The following is a 21,945-nucleotide window of genomic DNA, read 5'->3' on the forward strand; positions in this document are numbered from 1 at the left end:
ACACAGACAAGTGCAAGGTGATGCACCTCGGGAGGAACAACCGGCACCATACCTACAGGTTGGGGAACTCCCCTCTTGTCAGCACAGAGGCGGAAAAGGATCTTGGAGTCATCATTGACTCCAAGGTGAACATGGGCTGGCAGTGTGGAGAGGGAGTTAGGAAGGCCAACCACACCTTGGCACGCATCCACAGATGCATCTCGAGCAGGTCCAAAGAGGTGATCCTCCCCCTCTATGCGGCGCTGGTCAGGCCGCAGTTGGAATACCACGTCCAGTTCTGGGCGCTGCACTTCAAGAGGGATGTGGATAGCAGCGAGAGGGTCCAGAGGAAGGCCACTTGCATGACCAGGCGACAGCAGGGCAGGCCCTATGTGGAGAGGCTACGGGACCTGAACCTGTTCAGCCTCCAAAAGAGAAACTATTATAAACTAGTCAGGGGGGACCAGCAGGCATTGGGGGAGTCCCTGTTCCCCTGAGCACTGCCAGGAGTGACCAGGAATAGCGGCCACAAGCTGGCAGAGGGCAGGTTTAGGCTAGATATCAGGAAGCGCTACTTCACAGTCAGGGCGGCTAGGACCTGGAACCAACTTCCAAGAGAAGTGGTGCTGGCTCCTACCCTGGGGGTTTTTAAGAGGAGGTTGGATGAACTTCTTGCTGGGGTCATTTGACCCCAGTATTATTTCCTGCCACGGCAGGGGGTTGGACTAGATGATCTATTCAGGTCCCTTCTGACCCTAGAAACTATTTCTTAGCAATATAGGACTGCCCCATGGCTTTCTTCCAAATAAAAGTTGTATCATACTTTATAGATTAAGTTCTAAACAAGACAACATACATTTTAAAGTTATCCCTTACAGTGCTGTGGACTTTAAGTAGCTAAATGCATATTCTTATGAACCTATATACAAAAAGTAAAGTGACATTTTATGTTGAGCAGAATATTGCAGTTTGCAAGGCATTTATATGTTCTATCAGCCCCTTTTATACAAATGAGCCCATTTTTTTTTTTTTAACTGAGGTCATAAAATGTAGCTATCTTCAAAGTTAGTGTGGTATACACTTTTTTTAATATTAGGTTGTTCCTTTAGTCTGTCAAATCACTTTTGTCCATCACTACAAACACCACACCTTAAAAGCTACAAAGGCGTACTTACACTATAATGACAATGTCAAAACAGTCATTTGAAATACCTTTATCAAAGAGCTCGACTCAATTTGCGTTCACCACTACTTAAAAGTAAAAAAGAATACTTAAAGCAAGGTACCCATAAGTCAATAGAAACAACAACAAAAAAGTGAGGAAACTAAAAATAGGAGAACCTACCTGGCTCAGAGCTACAGTACAGCTATGCATTAAAGTAGCTGACAAGATGACTTTTTGCGTGCTTTTCCAGGCACTGGAGTTTTTCTGTTAATTTGCCGCACAAGGTCATAAAAGATCTAAGAACACACACAAAAAGAGAGCTGCTGAAAGGGAGAAAAATAACCTGTATGTGCCTCATGCATTTACCCCACAGAAACATTTAATTTAGTATCAGAAAACATTAAACTAATTATGTATGCCACTAGTACCTACTTGCTTTCTGAGTCAGATATACTGAATGATGCCAAGGTTCTTCCAGTCTAAAAATGAGGTGTATACATAACACTATATTTGGCATCCACAGCAGACACCGATGAGAAGTTTTCCGTATCAACACTTGGAATACCATGATAGAGCATGTACAATTTGTAATCGGGTGCTCATACCAAGACAGCCACATACACTAGACAGAGCCAAAAGCATGTTTATACTTTTGTAGAATTACACCTAAAACGAGCCTTTTCCCTTGAAGAAAGTTCTAGTCTATTTGTTTTGTATGTTTTACCATTTTACATACACCTGAAAATGGTTAAGGTTACACACTGGATACTGTTTATCAAAACTTCTGAGTCGCACTGGACCAGGATGTTTTGTTTTGTTTTGTTTTTTTTTATAAGTTACTTTTGATATCTCAGTACTATAATATATTGATTTTGTACAAAAAATTAAACATCAATTTGTTAGCACCTTCAGCAGTACATGACAACAGTAACAGCCCACAGCAAAAACACTTAAGGTTACCACACTCTGCCTTAACTCCTCTACATGAACTGTAAAAGGATGAGGATTTTCCAAGATCTCTAATTAAAGAGCAACTCAATAAGCTTCAAATACTACAATTAAATAGCTTTTGCTTCAATTAACATTCCCTCCCATCATGTCTCCTTTCAATCTCTGAATATTCTAAAACAAGGAAATGCATTGGCTGCAGAAACACTAGTAGTTTTAGTCATTTTCCATATTAGCATATGCTACTTCTACAAAAGGAGTCTTTTAAATACACGAATAGAAGTTCTATAAGCCATTAACTATACTGCTTTAACAGTTTACATAATGGAATTCTCAATTTGTTAATATACAGATGAATAGTCTCCAAAAAATCCAGTGAGTCAAATGCTTGCATTTACTGATACATACTTTTAAAACCAGATATGCCTCAAGTCATTTATATTAACCAAACTGATAGCTACATTGTGGAGGGGCATTTCCTGTGGAATAACTGGCTAACATTAACCATACTCAATACAGGACTCCAAGTTAACCAACACTTCAGTTACAGTCACACAGCAAAAACCCTTTTGAGAAAAGGCAATAAACATACATTCTTTCCAACGTTTTCAATACAGTATATTAACACAGTCCTTACACACCACACAGAATGCATTAAGCAAGCAGAAATAAGGGATTAATACTCCAAAACCATGTGTTTATGGTAACGAAGCTAGCTTTAAGTTATAACGAGACCTATCTGTTAAGCCTGTGCTAACAGGGAAGTATTTGATTTGGATTCGGCCAATTTGGAGGACAGTGATTGAATTCGGAGATTCAGAATGCTGTCCTGAATCGATTCGGCTGAATTGGCTTTGGAAGATTCAGCAATTTGGATTAGCCGGGGAGTGGCGATTGGGACCTCTGGACACTCATGGCAGAGCCCCCCCACCAGTACAGGGCAGTGGGGATTGCCCCTCTCACCCCACTTGGCACCCACATGGCAGCTGCCCCCTGGCATGGGTGGAGCACAGCTCGGCAAGATGCTGCATGCTGTCTGGGAGCTGGGGTGGCTCCATGTGGCAGCGCTCAGCCCTAGTGGCCCCAACTCTCAGGCAGTGCACGGTGTCCTGCTGAGCTGTGCTGTACCCACGCCACGGGGCAGCTGTTACGTGGGTGCCAAGCAGGGGGACAGGGGCAATCCCCACTGCCCTGCATTGTATTTGGGGGGGCGGGGGGGCGCTCTGCCACAAGTGTCCAGAGGCCCTAATTGCTGCTCCTTCAGCTGGTGGGTATGGGGCTTTTTTTTTCCTCCCCCCCCCCCCAAGTGCCAGGACTAGACTGGGGCTGGGCAGGGCAGCCATGGAGGCTTCTCCTGCATCTCCCACAGCTGCCCGTCTCTGCCACAGCAGGGGGAGCCAAAGGAGTTATGCCTTGCTGCCACTTGCCCAGTTGGTGTGAGGAGGTGGGGGCTGCAATGCAGGTGCAACTTGCTTCGGGCAGCAGCAGGGCATAGCCCCTGCTCCCAGTGCTGCCACACCCGCATCAGTGCTGGGAGAAGGGGCTCTGCCTTGCTGCCGCCTGCCAGCTGGCATGGACGGGGTGTGTGGAATGTGGGAGCAGCAATGATGCAAGCAGAGGCTCTGCCCTGCTGCCACTTGCCCCCTTCTGCCTGGGGCGAGCCGTGCCCGCATCTTGTCCCCCCACTCTACCCCCCCGCCCCAGCTGAGCAAGCAGCAGCAGGGCAGAGCCCCTGCTCCCAGTGCTACCGTGCCTGCATCCTGCACCTCCCATCCTGAGTAATGCACCCCAACTGGGCAGCTTGTCCCAGCCCCAATCCCTCCCCCACGTCCCTTGCCCCCTCTGTCAACCCAAACAGACTTACCAAATCAGTCAAATCTTTTTCCTAATCAGTTCGGATGCTTCGAATTGATTCAGAGCTTTTACTTGGTCTCCAAATTCGATTCAGATTTGAAGATTCAGTCCCCAAATCAGGCCGAATCTCCTCTGAATCAAATCAGCTACCAAAGCTTTGTACAGCCCTACTATCTGTTACTACACATATCTGACAATGTAAAATTTCTTGCATTGTTACGGGAAAGTTGTGCCAGCCGAACTCAAGGGGTACCGTTAGGAGAAACCAAAATCTGGTCCCTAGGTAATATTAAGCAGCAAAGCAGAACATCAATTTATTTCTTTATTAGGTCTGAAATCTTACCTCATTAACATTTATCTTTGATTTTGCAGATGACTCTAAGAATGCGCAATTATTCCATTGCCTTGCTAGGTTCTGACCTTGTTCCTTTCCCACAACTCTTTCATCTTCCAAGTCACACTTGTTGCCAACCAGAATCATAGGCACCTAATCAGGACAGATATTAAGTTATACATAAACTTTAAAACCAGAAATAGAATATAGTCATAAACAGGGGACAACACCAGCCTACATGAAAAACTCATTTCTTTATATCAGGGGTGTCAAAATTCATGTGGTCCTGTGGGCCACATGCGTGGTGCAGGACCAGTCCACAGTCCAGATGCAAGGCTGGCCTCAAATGTCCGATCAAGACCATACAGCTCCCCTCCCTCCCTGCACACTGGATCCAGCACCCATAATGCTTGCTCCAGCCAGCCCAGGACTGCACTGCATATAGCAACAGATCAGGATGCACATTGTACATGACATACACTCTGGGGTGAGTGCTGAGGGTCCTGGACTGGCTGGATTGGGCACTGTGTGTAACCTGTGCCCTGAACCAGCCATAGTGGGTATTACACCGACAGCGACAAGACAGCACAATCCTCCATCACAAAATTAAGTTTCATTATGGTTTAATCCTGAAATCCTCAATCTTCTTAGGTTTGTACATACACAACATAAACACAGCCAATTAAAGGTTTGTTCATCAATTAAACACATCTACAGCCTTTTACCACCCAACAAATTTAAGAGATATCATCAACTTTCTTGAACCAAGTGACCATATTTACTCAAATACAAGACAAAAGTGCCTTCCCCTCCCCTGACCGAACCCAACCAGCATGTGGGAAAAGCTACTCGTCTTACATTCACATACAAAGCCTCATTAAATATACTGTCTATTGTTAAACTGTTGCCAAAAGCTGCACGTGCTCAGTAAGAAACCAACTATGAAGTTAATTAAATACAGCCAACACTGAGCATGGCTAAGACACATAGGCCACATTAGGCAACCATACTGATGGGAACTGTGCATGTGTGCCTTAAAAAAAGCAAAACAATAAAATAAAATAAAAGGGTGGGTGTTTTCTCCACAGGGAACTGGTACCATTTCTGGAGGTACTACAATACTAGGTTGCCACCAGGAATGCCAGAGCCAGCCCTGATACCCTCCCCTTGGTACCAAACATGCTATTGTTGTTCTTAGCCAAAAAGGTAGAGATGCTGATGGGAAAGATAGGAGACTGCAGCCCTTCTAAATAAAAAATACGATAGTGCCTATTGTAGTCAGTGCCCGTAAGGGCCAACTCTTTTACAAGTCATGGTGAACCACCACACATAGGCTATGGGAGTGAAGAGGAAGTTAAAACTGGTTTCTTTCCCATTTCTCATGTGTCCTGCTTCTTCACCAGCCTTAAACACTGGCAAGCATCACCAAACAAGTCCAAACAACTCAGAATCTCTCTGTCTGTTGCATATAATTAGTGTGACCCTTCCCTTTGTGAGGCAAAGCCTGACCTGGCTGCCCTGTGCCTTATCTGCATATACATTTTTGGAGGATCCCAGGACATGTGACAAGAACACATGGTTCCAGTCTTTGAGGGGGTGGTAATTAGCACATGAATCCTCTGGGGGCAGGAGGGTAAAGGGGGACGGTCATATCTTTCCTCATTTCCATATGGGCAGGGAGAGCATGGTCTGACAGTTAGAAGGGGAAGAAATTGGAAGGGCCATTCCCCCCCAGTTTAAAATTATTCTTGCTGTAGCAGTGGGAGGTGGACAAATTCAAGATAAAACCAACAATGATTAGATGCTATACCTGGAAAACATTAAGTCTATAATATATTTTCCATATACAGAATCTAATTATTGAGGGGGTGGGGTTTGGTAATGTGTTTCCTAAATTCACAGTTACCAATAAAACAAGTAGAAGAATACATCTAAATGTATACTTAAGTTTCTGTCTCACATGTATACTTGTTCATCCCCTTACCCAGTTACCACCAAGGCATTAGTTGCAGCAGCATAGCTTTTTCAGGGGAACAATGTAAAAACAGTGGCTGCTATTTGGAGTAATCAACTTCAAAGAAAAAAATCCAAATGCCTTCTCCCTACTCCCAAAATGATAATTCACAAGCCAGCATCGCTAGCAGAGCACCAAAATAGCCTGCTGTATCATGCAGGAAGGGAAGAGATGTTTGTTCCTTCCTCCCAATCTTTATTAGCATCCAAAAAGACCCCAAGCAGCAAGAGAAAGATGAGTTGAAGTGAACTGGATACCAAGCATATAAACTGAGCACTACCAGACATATATGGCCCTCTAGCTACAGAATTCCTGTAGATGTTAATGTGATTTAGGTAGAATTTTACCCACAGGTTTCTCCCATGTCAAGGAGGAAGGAAATTTTAGCATATCTGCATGCATGATCTGCACACAATTACTCCTCAAAAAGAATAAAGATAATAAAAGAGAAAGAAAAAGAGTATCAAGATTTGCTACTGTGATGCTCTAGAAGTTAAGCAGCCCAGTTGCTTCTGAAGTATTTTAAGCAAGAAAACAAAGAGAAAGGAGTTCCTGTTCTATGCTGCAGCCCACTTTAAGCACTTAAGAAAAATCTACTTTTGCCAGAGAATATTGCAAAAATAAGATTTTAAGCCTATCTACAACTTGAAAATAGACCCTACTTATTAATCTAAATGCCCTTAAAGTTCAGCAACTGAACAGAAGGGGAGGTAGCAGCAGAGACCTGAAATATGTATTTAACACATTAAGCTAAGGGTGAGTGAAAAGAAGAGAGCCTTTTCCTTTACTACTTATATAAGTAAAGAGCATGGTTAAACCCTGTACAAACTAGGGGCTGTGACAAGCTTAGTGACGCCCCACACATGCATTTTATAAAAAAGCTAAACACTGTTCTGATATAAAATTTTCCCCAACAAGCCAACACAGAAAAGAGAACAGCAACTAAAAGTAAATAAAGAACACAGATATAACACACACAGTGGTGCAAGTCATCTTCACTAAAGTCTCTTCTCATTAGCTTTTCTGGGGTTTTTACACTGGAGGAAAAGGGGCAAGAAAGAAGCAGGCATGGGCAGCAGCACAGGTACATGAAGTAAAACCACCACCAATCTCCAGCTAGCCTTAACAGTTAAAACTGCAGCCAGTTTAAAAATGGGCCTATCCCACCCCCAGCAAAAGAAAGCAAAGAATCCAACAGAAAATGAGGAGGTAAACAAAGCATAAAAAGATTTCATATAATCCTTTGGTAGCAAATAAGTGGCTATGGGAGTTTAAGTTTAGGACTTAACAGATGACTTGTGGTCAAAAAACCCAATGGATATAGTTTACTGAAGGTCCTTTGCCAAATTCTTCTCGCCTTGCCAGGAAATATTAACTTTGTATTCCTCCATCTTCCCAAAAATATCTTTCCTAATTGTATTTATTAGTAAAATACTGCAAAAAAAAGATTCAGTCGCTACACAGGAGTAGGCAATTATTTCGGGCAGAGGGCCACTCACTGAGTTTTGGCAAGCCAAAGGCCACATGACAGGCAACTAGGGGCAGATAAATATGAATTCTCTAAAATTTTTAGGAGCCCCACAGGCTGGATAGAATGGCGTGGCAGGCCACATCTGGCCCACGAGCCACATTTTTCCCACCCCTGCACTACCAGGTACTCAAGTAGGGGATGACCTAAATCAGCAACCTAGTGATCGATGGGAAGCTGGGAGACAACAACCATGAGCTGATCATCTTCACCATCGCCGTAAAGCTGGCAAGTTAGTCAGCAACACTAAAGTCCTTGACTTCAGGAAAGCAGACTTTGACAAGCTCAGGAGGCTTGTCAGTGAGGCCCTAGGGGACCACAACCCCAGATGGAAGGGAGTTCAGGAAGAGCAGTTGCTCCTCAAGGGAGCAATCCTCAGTGAAAAAGCTAATGCTATTCTATCTCGGAGGAAAGGCAGCAAGAGGGCAAAGCAGCCCCCATGGCTCTCCAGGGATCTAGCAGACCTCCTGAGGCTAAAAAGAAAGGCCTACAAAGGATGGAGGATGGGATTCACCTCCAAGGAGGAATATTCTGCACTGGTCCAGGTCCTGCAGGGAGCAAACTAGGAAAGCCAAGGCTGCAACTGAACTCCAACTAGCTTCAGGCATCAAGGACAACAAAAAGTCCTTTTTCACATATGTGGGGAGCCGGAGGAAAAGCAACCGCAACACTGGACCCCTGCTCCACCAGATGGGACAGCTGACGCCCAGGAAAAAAAACAACCTATTAAACAGGTATTTTGCATTGGTCTTTCATCAGTCCCATGGGACACCCACGCCCACTACGGGACAGGGAGGTCAGGGTGAGGGAGATCCCCTGCCTTCCATCAATGCTGACCTCATGAAGCCTTGAGAGGCTGGATACTTTCAAGTCAGCCAGCCCTGACAATCTACACCCCAGGGTACTCAAGGAGCTGGCGAGCATCATAGCCCAGCCCCTGGCACAGAACTTTGAGAACTCCTGGAGCTCTGGTGAAGTGAATAGCAAGGGCCAATAGCAAGGAAGACTGGAAGAAGGCCAATGTGGTGCCGATCTTCAAGAAAAGGAGGAAAAAGTGGATCCAGCTAACTATAGGCCCATCAGCCTGACTTCTAACCCAGGGAAGATCTTAGAAAAGTTTATTAAAAAGGCCATCCTTAATGGACTGGCCAATGCCAACATCTTGAGGGATAGCCAGCACAGGTTTGTTGCGGGTAGGTCTTGTTTGACCAATCTCATTTCCTTCTACAACCAGGTGACCTATCACCTGACAAGGGAGAAGAGATTGATGTCATGTATCTTGACTTCAAAAAAGCCTTTGAGCTGGTATCCCATGATCACCTCTTGGTGAAACCTGGCCAATTGTGGCCTTGGGTCCACCATGATCTGCTGGCTGGGGAATTGGCTCTGTGGTTGGACCCAGAGGGTGGTAATTGATGGAAGTCAATCATTGTGGTGCCCTGTAACCAGTGGGGTCCCCAAGGCTCCGTCCTTGGACTTATATTGTTCAACATCTTTGTTAATGATGTGGACACTGGAGTCAGAAGCAGACTGGCCAAGTTTGGATGACACCAAACTTTGGGGCAAAGCATCCACACCAAAAGACAGGAGGGTGATCCAGGCAAACCTGGACAGGTTCTGCAAATGGGTGGACGAGAACCTGATGGTGTTTAACACTGAAAAATGCAAGGTTCTCCACACCTTGGGAAGAAAAACCTGAAGCATCCTTACAGGCTCAGCAGTGCTACGCTGGCTAGTACTATGGAAGAAAGAGACTTGGGGGTCATGATTGACCACAAGATGAACATGAGCCTGTAATGCGATGCTGCAGCTAGTAAAGCGACCAAAATGCTGGCTTGCATCCATAGATGCTTCTCAAGCAAATCCCGGGACGTCCTTCTCCCCTTGTACTCTGCCTTGGTGAGGCCGTAGCTGGAGTACTGTGTCCAGATTTGAGCTCCACAATTCAAAAAGGATGTGGATAAGCTTGAGAGAATCTGGAGAAGAGCCACGTGCATGATTAGAGGTCAGGAAAACAGACCTTACAACAACAGGCTGAGATCTATGAGGCTCTTTGTGCCACTTAGGGTGATCTGAGGGCCACCTATAAGTTTATCGGGGTGACCACCAGTATTTGGGGGAATGTTTGTTCACTAGAGCGCCCCAAGGGATGACGAGGTCATTTATCAGATCGGAGATAATCCAAAGTGATTCGGAAACATCAAGAAGATTATATGAATGTGTTAGAATTAAGTTTTTTGAGAACACCTGTTTCTAGTAACTCAGCTTTTGCCTCCACACATCCCATTTGTTGTGGAAGAAACAATAGGGCCTATACTACATTGGTATAAGGGCTATGATGTTAAGAACTTAAGGGAAAGTTTGCACAGCCTATCAAGTTCTGCCACTGACATTTATAATATAAGCAGAAGCCAGGGCAGAGTGGTACCTTGTAGACCACAGGTGGCCAACCTGCAGTGTGTGAGCCCTAAGTGGCACAAGAAGTCTCTGTGTAGGACACAAATCAGGAAGATGACAGGCATCACAGGAAAGGAACAGAGTAGGCAAGGAGATACAGCAGAGAGCAGAAAGCCGAGCAGCAGATTAGGCAGGGGAAGCAGATCAAAGTAGCACACCTGCCAAAAAAAGTTAGCTCTCACTGTTACAGACTAACTCTGCCCTAGTTTGGAACCAGTTGATTTTCTAGGATCATCCAAAATATATTTGCTAAAAAGTTATGAAAGAAATACAGGAAACCCTTGCTATTCACAAACTCTGGGTTTGCGGATTCAAATATTTGCAGGGGAGGGCAGAGCCAGGAGGCAGGCAGAGAGCAAGCCCTGGGACATGGAGGGAGATGGCAGCAGCACCTTCTCCCCCAGCAGCATTTTTTTGTTGCCACCGCCAGAGGCAGCCGTGGCAGCACTTGAAGCAGCTGCGGCCGCACTCGGGGGAAGGAGATGGTCTCCAGGTGCTGTGGGGGAGCAGAAAGCAGCTGTGGGGCCTGACATGGAGCCCAATCAGTATTCGCAGATTTCACCAATTACAGGGATCTCCAGAATGTATCCCCTGTGAATGGCGAGGATCTCCTGTACTGCTATTCAATTTTACATAAAGTGTTTTGCTTCTACCCAAGTCATACTGGCTTACTCTAGTAAGACAGTTTTTAACTCCACTCTTGTTATGCAGGGCTACAGTTACAGAAGGAGGAGCTGGATTATACTCTTCTCGTGTCTTAATAGACGATCTATTTACAGGGCCAGCTACAATTATGAAAACCCTTCTTAGAGCAGCAAGTTTGCATATATATTACCAAAATGATACATGAGGAAGGGGTGCGGGGGGGGGGGGAATCCGCTGACATGGCAAAACAAGCAATTAGAAAAATAACCTTAACGTTTAACCTTTGTGGTACAAAAATCCCACAAAGTCTTTATTGGATCAATCAATCAGTTAAAGCAAAACTGAATTCGAAGGACAAATCACAGTTTTTCAGGCAAAACTTTTATCAGGTTTAATAAATAAGGGTTGTAGAATCTGGCTTACGAGAGTTTACCTAGACATATCTTAAAATGACTTTCCGGACCAAACTGGTCAATTTGCCTTTCAAATTAAAGCTTGGAATGAATAAAATCATACTTCTGGTTAAAGTATGAACAGTTTTTAAAAATATTAGGATGAGGACTTTAAAATATCAGTTTTTCTACAGTGTTTTTTTAGGCTACTCACATCATCAGTGTCTTTGACTCGAAGAATCTGTTCTCGTAGGTCCTGTAAATCATTAAATGTGGATTGTGCTGTGATAGAATATACTAATGCAAAGCCTTGTCCATTTTTCATGTAGAGGTCTCTCATTGCCGTAAACTGTTCCTGTAATAAGGAGAGACATTGGATTTGATTTTGTGCTTTTTTACTTACTGAAATCATACACAACTGAAGGATAAGCCACACAAGGTTAATGCAAGTAATGACAATTTTTACATCTTAAAACCTTTTGTTAAAAAAAGTTTAACCCATGCATTGTGCTTTATGAATAGTATTGGGTTTTAAGTATGTGTATATAAACAAAATATCTGCACTAAAACTATTATTTGGGAAAATGCTAAGAACTATAGTCTCCAGGTCATTTGATCTGGCTGGAAAAGCTTTGTGAGTCCAAAAAAGGAGACATGATACAGAAAAATTACAATGATTCTAACCTCAGAGAATCCTATTGCCTCCGTTAAAAAGTAGGAACAACTGCAAAGAGTTTATTAAAATAATGCACTGTTTTAATTTCATAATAACTTATTCAGTCACAAGAGGCACTGTCTGAAATGAAAGCTCCTGGTTAAAACAAGTATACAGTCAAGTTCTCACTAGTTAAGACCCATTCTCTCTTATAACTTAAACACTAGGGCAAACAAACTCAAGACAGTGACATTTACTTGCTTTTGCTGTACCTGACTGAACCTTGGAATAGAACAGAACAGTGTGTGGGGTCACATTCAACTAAAATGAGAAAACTGTACAAGAGACTAGGTCTTTTAAAAACTGGTCAGGTTCTGATTTGACGCTCTTCCATTGTATGGATATAGTGAAACATGAATTCTCAGATTCTTCCATTTTAAAAAACACAAGCAAGAAGAAACTAAATTCAAATTAAGTTTCATCAACCACTCATTTGTTTGGCCTCAGTCCATGACATTTGTATTGGAACACCAGATACAAGACTGGAAAGAATCTCCCACATTGTTAAATCCAACTCTCTAACACTGTAGGTAGGCAAAACACAATCCTTTCTACAAACTGATTAAATTGATTCTTAAAAGTAGTTTAACAAAAAAACCCCAAAAAACAACAAATCAAAAAACCCTCCTTGAAATTCTAACAGAAGACTGATCCACATCTCACTGCTCTGTTTATTATGTGGCTGCTTGAGACTATAGGAGACCAACTCAATGAACTGGTATTTCCCATCCACGCCTTTATTTCAAAGTTCAACTACTCCTTCACAGCTTTAATACCACTATTTTTAAATGCTAGGTGGTTGAAAATGAAATAAGTGCTCCTGAATTAAGTGAAATATATCAGATGCTAGATGGCACACAAACTCATTACAGTGATATTTACAAATATACAAGCTTCACATTTCACATAGGGTCTCATTTCAAGGGTCCAACACTATTTTGTTCTACTGTAATAACTGAAGATAGACACAACTGTACATTTGAATGCTCGATCCTGAGCAGTCTGAAGAGATTCTGCACCTTTTGAGAAGCACAAATCCCTTCCAAATGGCTCTTTGTTATTTAATTATAAATGAGGATAAAAGTACTATTAAAAAAAAAAAAGAGAGAGATGAGACTGGCAAAGACTTAAATTAGATTCAACTAAAAAATTAAAACTTGGTATGACCAGAAGGAGTGTCTAAAATTAAGGGAAATTAAACTTTAAAGTAATAAATTATAGCAAAAGGCAGCCAATACTATGCAATGCCTCTGCATGCTGCTGTTGTTCTATTACTAATGCTTCTGGCATTCAAAGTTGGATAAAAATATTAGCTGTTTTGATTAAAATGCCACTCTGTCTTTACATAGTTCTGCACCATTTTAAGTGAAACGCTTATTTATCCCGTGGAAGTGATACTGGAGCACAACCCCAGAGCTCCCAGTTTCTTGTTACTGTACAACTGCTTATCCCAAGGAAAAGGCTGTGGTTTGCCTTGGGATAACTCCTTATCCCCACAGTTCCACTGCCCTTATAACTGGGAATCTCTGGCAGTTCTAGCTGGCCCACATGTTGGGTCATGAAAGAAATTTTAGGTTTCCCTTTCCAGAGAAAGGTCTAGCCTGGAATACCACTTGCCCAGAAATCACTCTCTCTGCAGGCAAGCAATAAAAGGAGACAAAGCAACAAAATGATTTATTAATACAGGAGAAGAGAATTTTACAAGAAAAGCTGACCATAAGTTTGGAAACAGAAAAGCAAGACAAGTAAAGTTACTTACACTCATCTGGCTATACCCTAGCCTTTGTGAAAGCCCTGTCAGTATGTCCAGAAAAATAAGGCTTCTTGCCAATTCTGCCAGCCCTGGCTGCTGGGGACCCTGGACTCTCCTTAGCCTGGGATCATCCAAAGACCCCAATTCTATCCTAACTAATCTCTAAAAACCTTGAGTCAGCATCCCCTCATCACTATTATTTTAACTGCTAATGAGTCACAGAATTCCCCAGAGATTTGTTGTCCTGGTTCTGATCAGACCTAAGGAAGGATGTCTTGTATTCGAAAGTTTGTCTAACTCTATCCCAGGGACAAGGAGGTGATCCTCCCCCTCTATGCAACACTGGTCAGGCTTCAGCTGGAGTACTGTGTCCAATTCTGTGCGCCCCACTTCAGGAGGGATGTGGACAACATTGAGAGGGTCCAGAGGAGGGCCACCCAAATAATCCAGGGACAGCAGGGCAGACCTTACAATGAGAGACTGTGGGACCTGAACCTGTTCAGCCTTCACAAGAGAAGGCTGAGGGGGGACCTGGTGGCCATCTGTAAACTGGGGGGACGACAAGAAGGGTTTGGGAAAGACCTTGTTTCCCCTAGTGCCCCCTGGCATAACAAGGAATAACAATCATAAGTTGTTGGAGAGTAGGTTTGGATTAGACATCCGTTAAGAACTACTTCACAGCTAAGGCGGCTAGGATCTAGAACCAACTTCCAAGGGAAGTGGTGCTGGCTCCTACCCTGGGGGTCTTTAGGAGGAGGCTTGATGCCTACCTGGCTGGAGTAATTTGAGCCCAGTTTTACTCCTGCCCAGGCAGGGGGTTGGACTTGAAGATCTACAAGGTCCCTTCTGACCCTATGTCTATGATTCTATGATCCCAATGACATAATTCACCCAATAAAAGATAACATCCTAAGAAATCCTTGTCTCTCGAATAATTTCTGGACCATCACAACTACAGGATCACTCTTACACTACCACTGTCTCCCCAACGCACTTGGCCTATTAGCCATAGGTGCTCCATTTCTCTCAAATGCCTTTGCTATTGTCCAGTTGTTTTTCCCCAGTACAGGCCGACAATGCCTTGTGTGTCCAACCCAATAATGTCTCCTGCCTGTGTCTGGTAGTGGCAATTGTTTAACTATGCACGCTTCAGTCCCTTGGCTAAACTATGCCCCAAATTATAAAAAAGACATATATAGACAGTATAATCTATAGAGCAATAAAAGCAACATAAATGGACACATGGGCTTTCCAGTGAGACCACGCATAGCATATCAGAACAAAACACAAAAAAAAGGTGAGGATACCTGATGTTTTGGTGGTTTAATCGGGTTTGTAACAACCAAATACTGTTACTGTATACACCCTTCCCCCAAACACCCCCGCCCCCTTCACTAAATGTTGATCAGGCCATAAAGGCAAAATTCACCCGTGTCTAGCCTGTCAGCATAAATGGTATTCAAGTAATGCATAGGCTTTATGTCCAACATTGCCTAAATAAACAGGAAGCAACACTAAGTGTTAGAGACCATCCCATACCTTAAAATAAAGGAAAAGACACAATGTGGAATCTCTAACAGTAATACTGTGACTACTCCAAACTACCACCTTTGGGTTAAATTTAAGACTCATGCACAGGTGAATTATCCTTTACAAAATGCTGGCAGAAGGCCTACGCTGATCACCATGCTTAATTTTATGTTTTCCTAATAAGACAGAATGAATCATAAGCAACTACAATTCATTTTCTGCAGTTCCAATTCTGCTTAAAAGGCTGGTCTGGTGAACAGCTGTCTTCAGGGGATAAGTGTGATCAGTATAACCATTTTTGTCATTCCCTTTCCTGCAATAATTCAGCTTTAAATTGCCTTAAGTCTTGTGAATATGTACTTAGGATAGCTGGTTTTACATACCGTTCCTGCAGTATCTAAGATTTCAAGCATACACTGTTGTGCATCTACTTCAACTTGCTGCCAATGGAAGAGAGAGACCATGTTAAAATATTTTTCTTCTCAAAACAAGTACAATCAAATAGGAAACTTATTTTATAAAATCAAGCGTATTATGCACAAGTTAAAGTAACGGGGAAAAAATCTTGAGTTTTTAAGTTCACACACCAGAAGCAGGCAATATTTTCAAGAATGACTGACACTCGATTCATTTTTGAAAGCGATACTTTGATGCTTTCAAAAACTTACCCACATACTAAAAAGGAGCCATTATTTTTAAACATAGTAACTAGCAATAAAACAGCTAATTTCTACTTGTTTCATGTGCTCACTGTGAACACATATACTCAATATTTTAGGGGAAAAAATATTCAAAAGCTAGAGCCAGAGTAGCATCCCTGCAATCATTAGAAGAGCAATTTAGATCAACAAGGGGATAGAAGAAAAGATAACATATATACAAGCTTATAAGCAGACTGATAACCTAATCTGTGTTTTTCCTAGCCATATCAGTTCATTTCATCTGTTGGTTTGCCAACTGAGGTGCTCTGCAAATTCATACCTATAGCAGAATTTTTTGCATGTGTATAAGCAGCACAAATTTATTCAGAAGCGAGCCCAAGATTGTAGAAGGACAATGAATATTACGTTTTCATGTCCTTTGCTCCTTTTACATTCTTCTGATTCTGACAAAAATTAAATCCCATCAGCAAGAAATATTCACTTCAAACTACCTGTACAGGGAAGCTGTTAAGTAGAATTAGTTTCCTTTATAAAGGTATCTTTGGGAAATGAATTTCAAGCTTAAAATTTCAACCCAACAGTATGCCTAAATAAATCAGATATGTAATCACTGAATTAAAGTTTTAAAGAACAAATTTTATAAATAAAGCAAATCATAGGTTGAAAATATTTGATGAAAGTTGTATCAAGTTAAGATGCCAAAATGTTTTCTAACATACAAGCCATGAAGATGGCTAAAAATGCTATCACTCAATACCAGTTTTCTCCCTCTACTGTCAATTCAAGAATCAGGTCAATTCAGAGAACAAGAAAATTAAGGAATTTCCTTAGTCAGTCAAGACCCACACCAAGCGAGACAGATGGATTTGTCATTATAAATACCTTGCTGAAAAACCTCATTAAAACAAAAAACAATACGATTTTGTTCCCTGAACCCACCTGAGTTTTACATATCTCATAAAACAGCTAGGGGTTCTAATCTTGTTTGAAAGGTGATTTGGAAGATGTCACATGTCTTAAGATGACCTCCCAAATGATGAAAACCATACTATACAGAAAATGTTTTGCATATTTGTAATGTCTGCCTTCGTTTTGGTGTAGTATAGTACGGGGGACAAACCGATCTCCGGCTCAAAATTCCTGTCCCTATTTGTAGAACATATTTTAAGCAGCACGTTGCCGTGTCAATTTTTCTTTCTGGTTTCTTGTATGTTAATTTCAGTTCCAAATCAAGTTTTGTATGCCCAGTCAATGGTAATCAAATAAAGCCACAAAATGCAGGATTACCCTTTTGGCTTTCAGTGATCCTTCTCTGCAGCAGTCACCTTGCTGACAGAGAAGCACTCTAGATGATATAGGAGGATGTGGGGGGGTCAAGATGAAAGCAGGCAAGGGTTAGACTGGCCCTGCACCTCCAGGCTGCAGACAGGTGGTACACACGGTGCTAGACAACTCTCTAGAACAGCCATTTCATTGCTCTGCAAAGCTAGCTATTTCTAGCAGAATGACTTTTCTTTATTTTAAGACCACAAACTGCTTAAATGTCTATATGCTTACTATCTGTTGGGAACAGGGTAATTCAACCCTAAAACAACTAAACTCAAGAGAGATCATCTAAAATAGCGGTTCCCAATCTGTGATACACAGACAACCTATCAATGGTACATGGTAACAGACTTTTATAATTACTTGATATGACAAAAATTTGCTGATGGTACTTAAGGTTGAACTAAAAAATTTGCTGATAGTACTTAATGTTGCATCATTTTCAATTGGTGGTGCATAATCTGTCAGTTTGGGAGCTGCTGACCTAGAATATTTACCACCATTCCAGGTTTACTGCATCAGAAACACACTGCTACAATCAATGCATCCCTGTAATGCACACCAAGTTAATTTAGTTTGCTAGCCAGCAACACTTCTAAAGTTTTCACTGCAGGATTTTAAAATTGGAGTTATCCTTTTAGGCAGGCTCTTCAAAAGGAGGTCACCAGCAGAGAGCATACCGATATGTTTGAGCGCCAGAGGTAGTGACCTAAAAGACTTGCACTTCCTGGACTTGACATGGATGTGCTATAAACACCTTGCTTGTCATTTGTATTTTGATTGTCAAAATCTATTAACTTGTTCATTTCAGCATTTTAATACAGTATTAATTGTACATCTACTATAGCATGTACCTTTCTGTAAGAGTCTTCTATCGTTGGATCGTATTTTTCAACAAATATTCCTTGAACAAACTGTACGGTCTGTAACAAAAAGAGTGTTTCCATAAACAAACTTTTCTTGGCCACGTATATGAAACATCTTAAAACACAAAGCATCTTTCCAGGTCTACATAAAAACCGCCAACAGTATATTTGTTTTTATTGTAGGCACATGAATATTTGGGTAATGCTTCTGAACTGCTATAAAAAAGTTGTACAAAAGAATTCCCTCCCCATGATTATTAAAGAAAATAAAAGCCTATAGGCATGGTTACCTCAGACACATTTATATTTTATGTATGTCCCAAAATAGTTTGGATAATTGTTTAAAAGCAAAATTTGTGTTCACAGTATTGCAAGCATTGAAGTCACTAAGAAATCATTATTTAAGTACACTGGACAAAATCTTAATAAATCAGCAACAAAATTTAATAAATAAATGTTATATATTTTGTTATGCACCCTTTAACCCAAAATTCAGATTACTGACTTGTCAATAGCTGATTTTTCTGAATACAAATCTAAAATATGCAGCCTGGACTAACTGCCAGTCTTTTTTAGACTTCTGAACTATTCAAGCCAAGCCCTCTTCTTCTTTTTGCAACAGGCTGTTCTCCTGCAAAGACACAATGTATCAGGGCAAAATTCAAGCGGCTTATGAAAGACCATTCAAAACAGTTCCATGCTGCATAAGCTACTCTTTCTGCATGCCTGCTGAGCCTCTATGGGTCTAGCAGAGTGGTTCTCAACCTCACTGGATTCAAGGCACCCCTCAGAAAATTCCAGGTCTGAAACTTTCACTCATTTTTCTGACTATGAAAAATAGGGACAGGCCATACAACTTCTGAGTGGTTATGGGCTGCAATGTATGGTCCCATTCCTCCAATGCACAATGGGCGAATCCTGCTGCACTGCACCAATACCCCCCAGGCACCACTAAGACCCCCAGTTGCAGGTTTTTTTAGCCCCCCCCCCACCCGGTATGAACTGTCCTGCCCCTAGGGGTGGAGGCAGGAATCAGAAGTAGGAAGGAGGGGGAAGGGGATCTTGAAGATTTTGGCAGTAGCAAAAAAACAATGTGGGGAGCACCACGCAGACCAGGAACCTGGGGGTCCACAGGTTAACTGTCCAGGGCCACACATGGCCCACAGTCCAGGTCAACATGTCTTTGGCCCTATGGATTCCTTTTTGAAATCTTTGGGTTTACCCTGTGAATTGTGTAGGTGTCTGCACACCTAACAGTGCTAATGTTGTGTGGCACTCTAGGTGAGAATCATGGATTTAGTATCAGCGTACAGGGACCATGTATGTATGACTGGTGCCTCCTGAGACTTGGGCGTACCATTTGTAGGTAGCAGCGGTAAGCAGGGACCACCTGCAGATGCTGGCGGCGGCAAGGGGGGACGGGTGGCAGGAGGTGACCACCTGCAGGCACCAGTGGCTGCCAATCTCAGGAGGGCATGCCCCCCCTATATCCCCCCCTTACAACTAGCTTATGGCAGGAACTACAGAACTCCTGCTCCGTTGAGCCAACTAACATAGCCTTAGCAAAAAGTTTGCCTAATAATATCTTTTTCTTATAAAAACAGGTTTTGTTTGGATCCTGCAGGCTTCTGACGTAAGCTGAAGTGAGTACTAAAAACCTGGAAATTCTGAAACCCAAAATACTTTCCCAGCATGCACAGGAACTCTGAATTATGGGTCAGGGTTACCAAGGTTTTCCATGATGCAAGATCTATTTTACAATATCTTGTTATTAACTTATCTCTGTAGTTGGAAGACATGTTGGATGTGCCCAAAATCTTATCTTCATATCTCTGCTGACGATAAAGTTGCATCTAAATAAGACAGATCCAGTGCAACCTCATTTTTAAAAACAACACACTGCAAACCAAGTGACTTTATTATAGCAAACACCATCTTTCAACAATCTTTTTTCCTGGTCCCACGAGGGTTTGTTATAAATGAGATTGTAATTGTATTACACAGCGAATCTTGCCTCTCACACATTCTCTAAACCATTACAGCTACAACACTACTACAAACTTTTCCATAGCCTCGACAGCATTTTATTAGACTTTGCCGGACACCTTCCCTCTCATTCACAGTCATGCAACATTTGTTACAACTGCACAGACTGTTTGCATAGGAAGTTAAATGCATTTACATGAGCCCTTTAAATACAAGTTAAATGCAGGAGACAACAAACTGGTACAAACCACTGTCCACAAACCATTAGCAAGTGTTATACAGGTTGATGTTCTAGAGTCACCCTAGGTTTGTCCAGTGGGAAATAAGCTTTCTAGGAGGCTGACAAATTTAGGAACAAATAAAACATTGCCTATTGTCAGTTTTGCGTTAGTGTTCTTGCATTAAGCTTAGGGCCCCTACACAAATGTAGACCTATCACACCAGGCATCGCTCAAGTAAGATCATCCTTTGCTCACGTGAATTTAGTCTGTAATCTAAACCAGTGTTTCTCAACCCATGGGTCACAAGTATATATGGTTGCAAAAACAACTTTACAATGGATTATCGTTTAAAAGAGAAAAACATGGGAAACTGTGGCTGCTATAGTTCCAGCCTGCAAGTGGCTGCTTGGGATCCCTTCCCATATCCCCTACACTGCCACCCCCACCCCACCTCCCTCCAGCCCCAGACATCTACCTTCAGCCCCACACATGGGAGGTCTGGGGCAGGACTGGCCAATGTTTATAAAAGGGTGGTGGTACAAAAAAAGATTGAGAACCACTGATCTAAACGATATGCAACGTGTTGAGTTTATCGCAGGAAACAAAGATAAGACATAATGCAGGACTGAGTTGCAAGGGAATAGCTTATCAAGGGAGAGATCGGCAAGTCACTGGCATGACGGTAATCAAAACTAATTATCTAAATCACCAGTTTTAAGTTTGATTTAAAACATGCAAATCAGCCATGTCACCACTTACCCCCTCAAAATTATGTAAAACTGCCAAAAACAGCCTTCTTTCACCCTATCAGTCCTCAGTTTCTCCCCAACTTTCCTCTCCACTCAGAAGTTAATTCCATGTTTTTATATAGGATTTCCTGAATAAGTGCGTCTCCATCTACATTCGTGCTACAACTTTCCCCCTCTGCTCTTAATGCATGTTGCTGCTGCACTTTCTAGGCTTGAGATCCAAGGGAACTTTGGACCTAAATTCGGTGGCACACTGGCACAAGAGACTGAAAATTCTATTAGATATGAAAATAATTAAATAGAATCAGTAAGTAGCCACCCACCCCAACACATTTTCTAGAACTATACTATTAATGTCATTAACATACTGCAAATTTCTATTGGTAATGTGCAATTTTATTACAGAAGTTTCTATAAGCTCTGGCAGCTTGGCATAGCTGAAACATCATTGAATCAAGGATGAATGTGCTTATTTAGAAGTTTCAAATTAAGTGATACAATAGATCAGCTTGGAAAGAGTTCAAATAAAATTTATACTAAAATGTTACTCTTTTTTACATTTCAGCCAACAATCCACTGAAATGAACAGGTTAGTTCAATCCTCTTACAACTGTTGTCCAAGTTGCTTATAACCTCAGGAAGAGGCTACTCTCAACACAGACTTCCTAATTTAGCTTGACAGCCATGAGCAAAGTTTATTTAAGTACAAAAATTGTAGCACCATTCTGTGACAGCCAAAGATGCTGTCCTGTCAACAACAGCTTCTGCAGTAAGATCCTCACTACCCAAACTACGATATACTGAGTAACTAAGGTTCTCCA

The 21,945-nt window shown here is 42.1% G+C and overlaps 1 protein-coding gene across 2 annotated transcripts in view; it reads right to left on the bottom strand.

Moving 5' to 3' along the window:
- Positions 1 to 21,945, bottom strand: part of RAP1B (RAP1B, member of RAS oncogene family) — a 38,524-nt gene that overhangs the window by 11,272 nt on the left and 5,307 nt on the right. For both annotated transcript variants that reach the window (XM_019543252.1, XM_019543253.1), the window contains 5 exons: positions 18,157 to 18,225; positions 15,698 to 15,754; positions 11,531 to 11,671; positions 4,290 to 4,433; positions 1,325 to 1,440 (listed from right to left, as the gene is read on the bottom strand). In XM_019543252.1, coding sequence (XP_019398797.1) covers positions 1,354 to 1,440; positions 4,290 to 4,433; positions 11,531 to 11,671; positions 15,698 to 15,754; positions 18,157 to 18,225 — 498 coding nt within the window. In that variant the 3' untranslated portion in view covers positions 1,325 to 1,353. The remainder of the gene's footprint in view (positions 1 to 1,324; positions 1,441 to 4,289; positions 4,434 to 11,530; positions 11,672 to 15,697; positions 15,755 to 18,156; positions 18,226 to 21,945) is intronic.

The sequence above is a fragment of the Crocodylus porosus genome, unplaced genomic scaffold, assembly GCF_001723895.1.
Source record: "Crocodylus porosus isolate Cpor-Errol unplaced genomic scaffold, CroPor_comp1, whole genome shotgun sequence".
Classification (NCBI taxonomy): Eukaryota; Metazoa; Chordata; order Crocodylia; family Crocodylidae; genus Crocodylus; species Crocodylus porosus.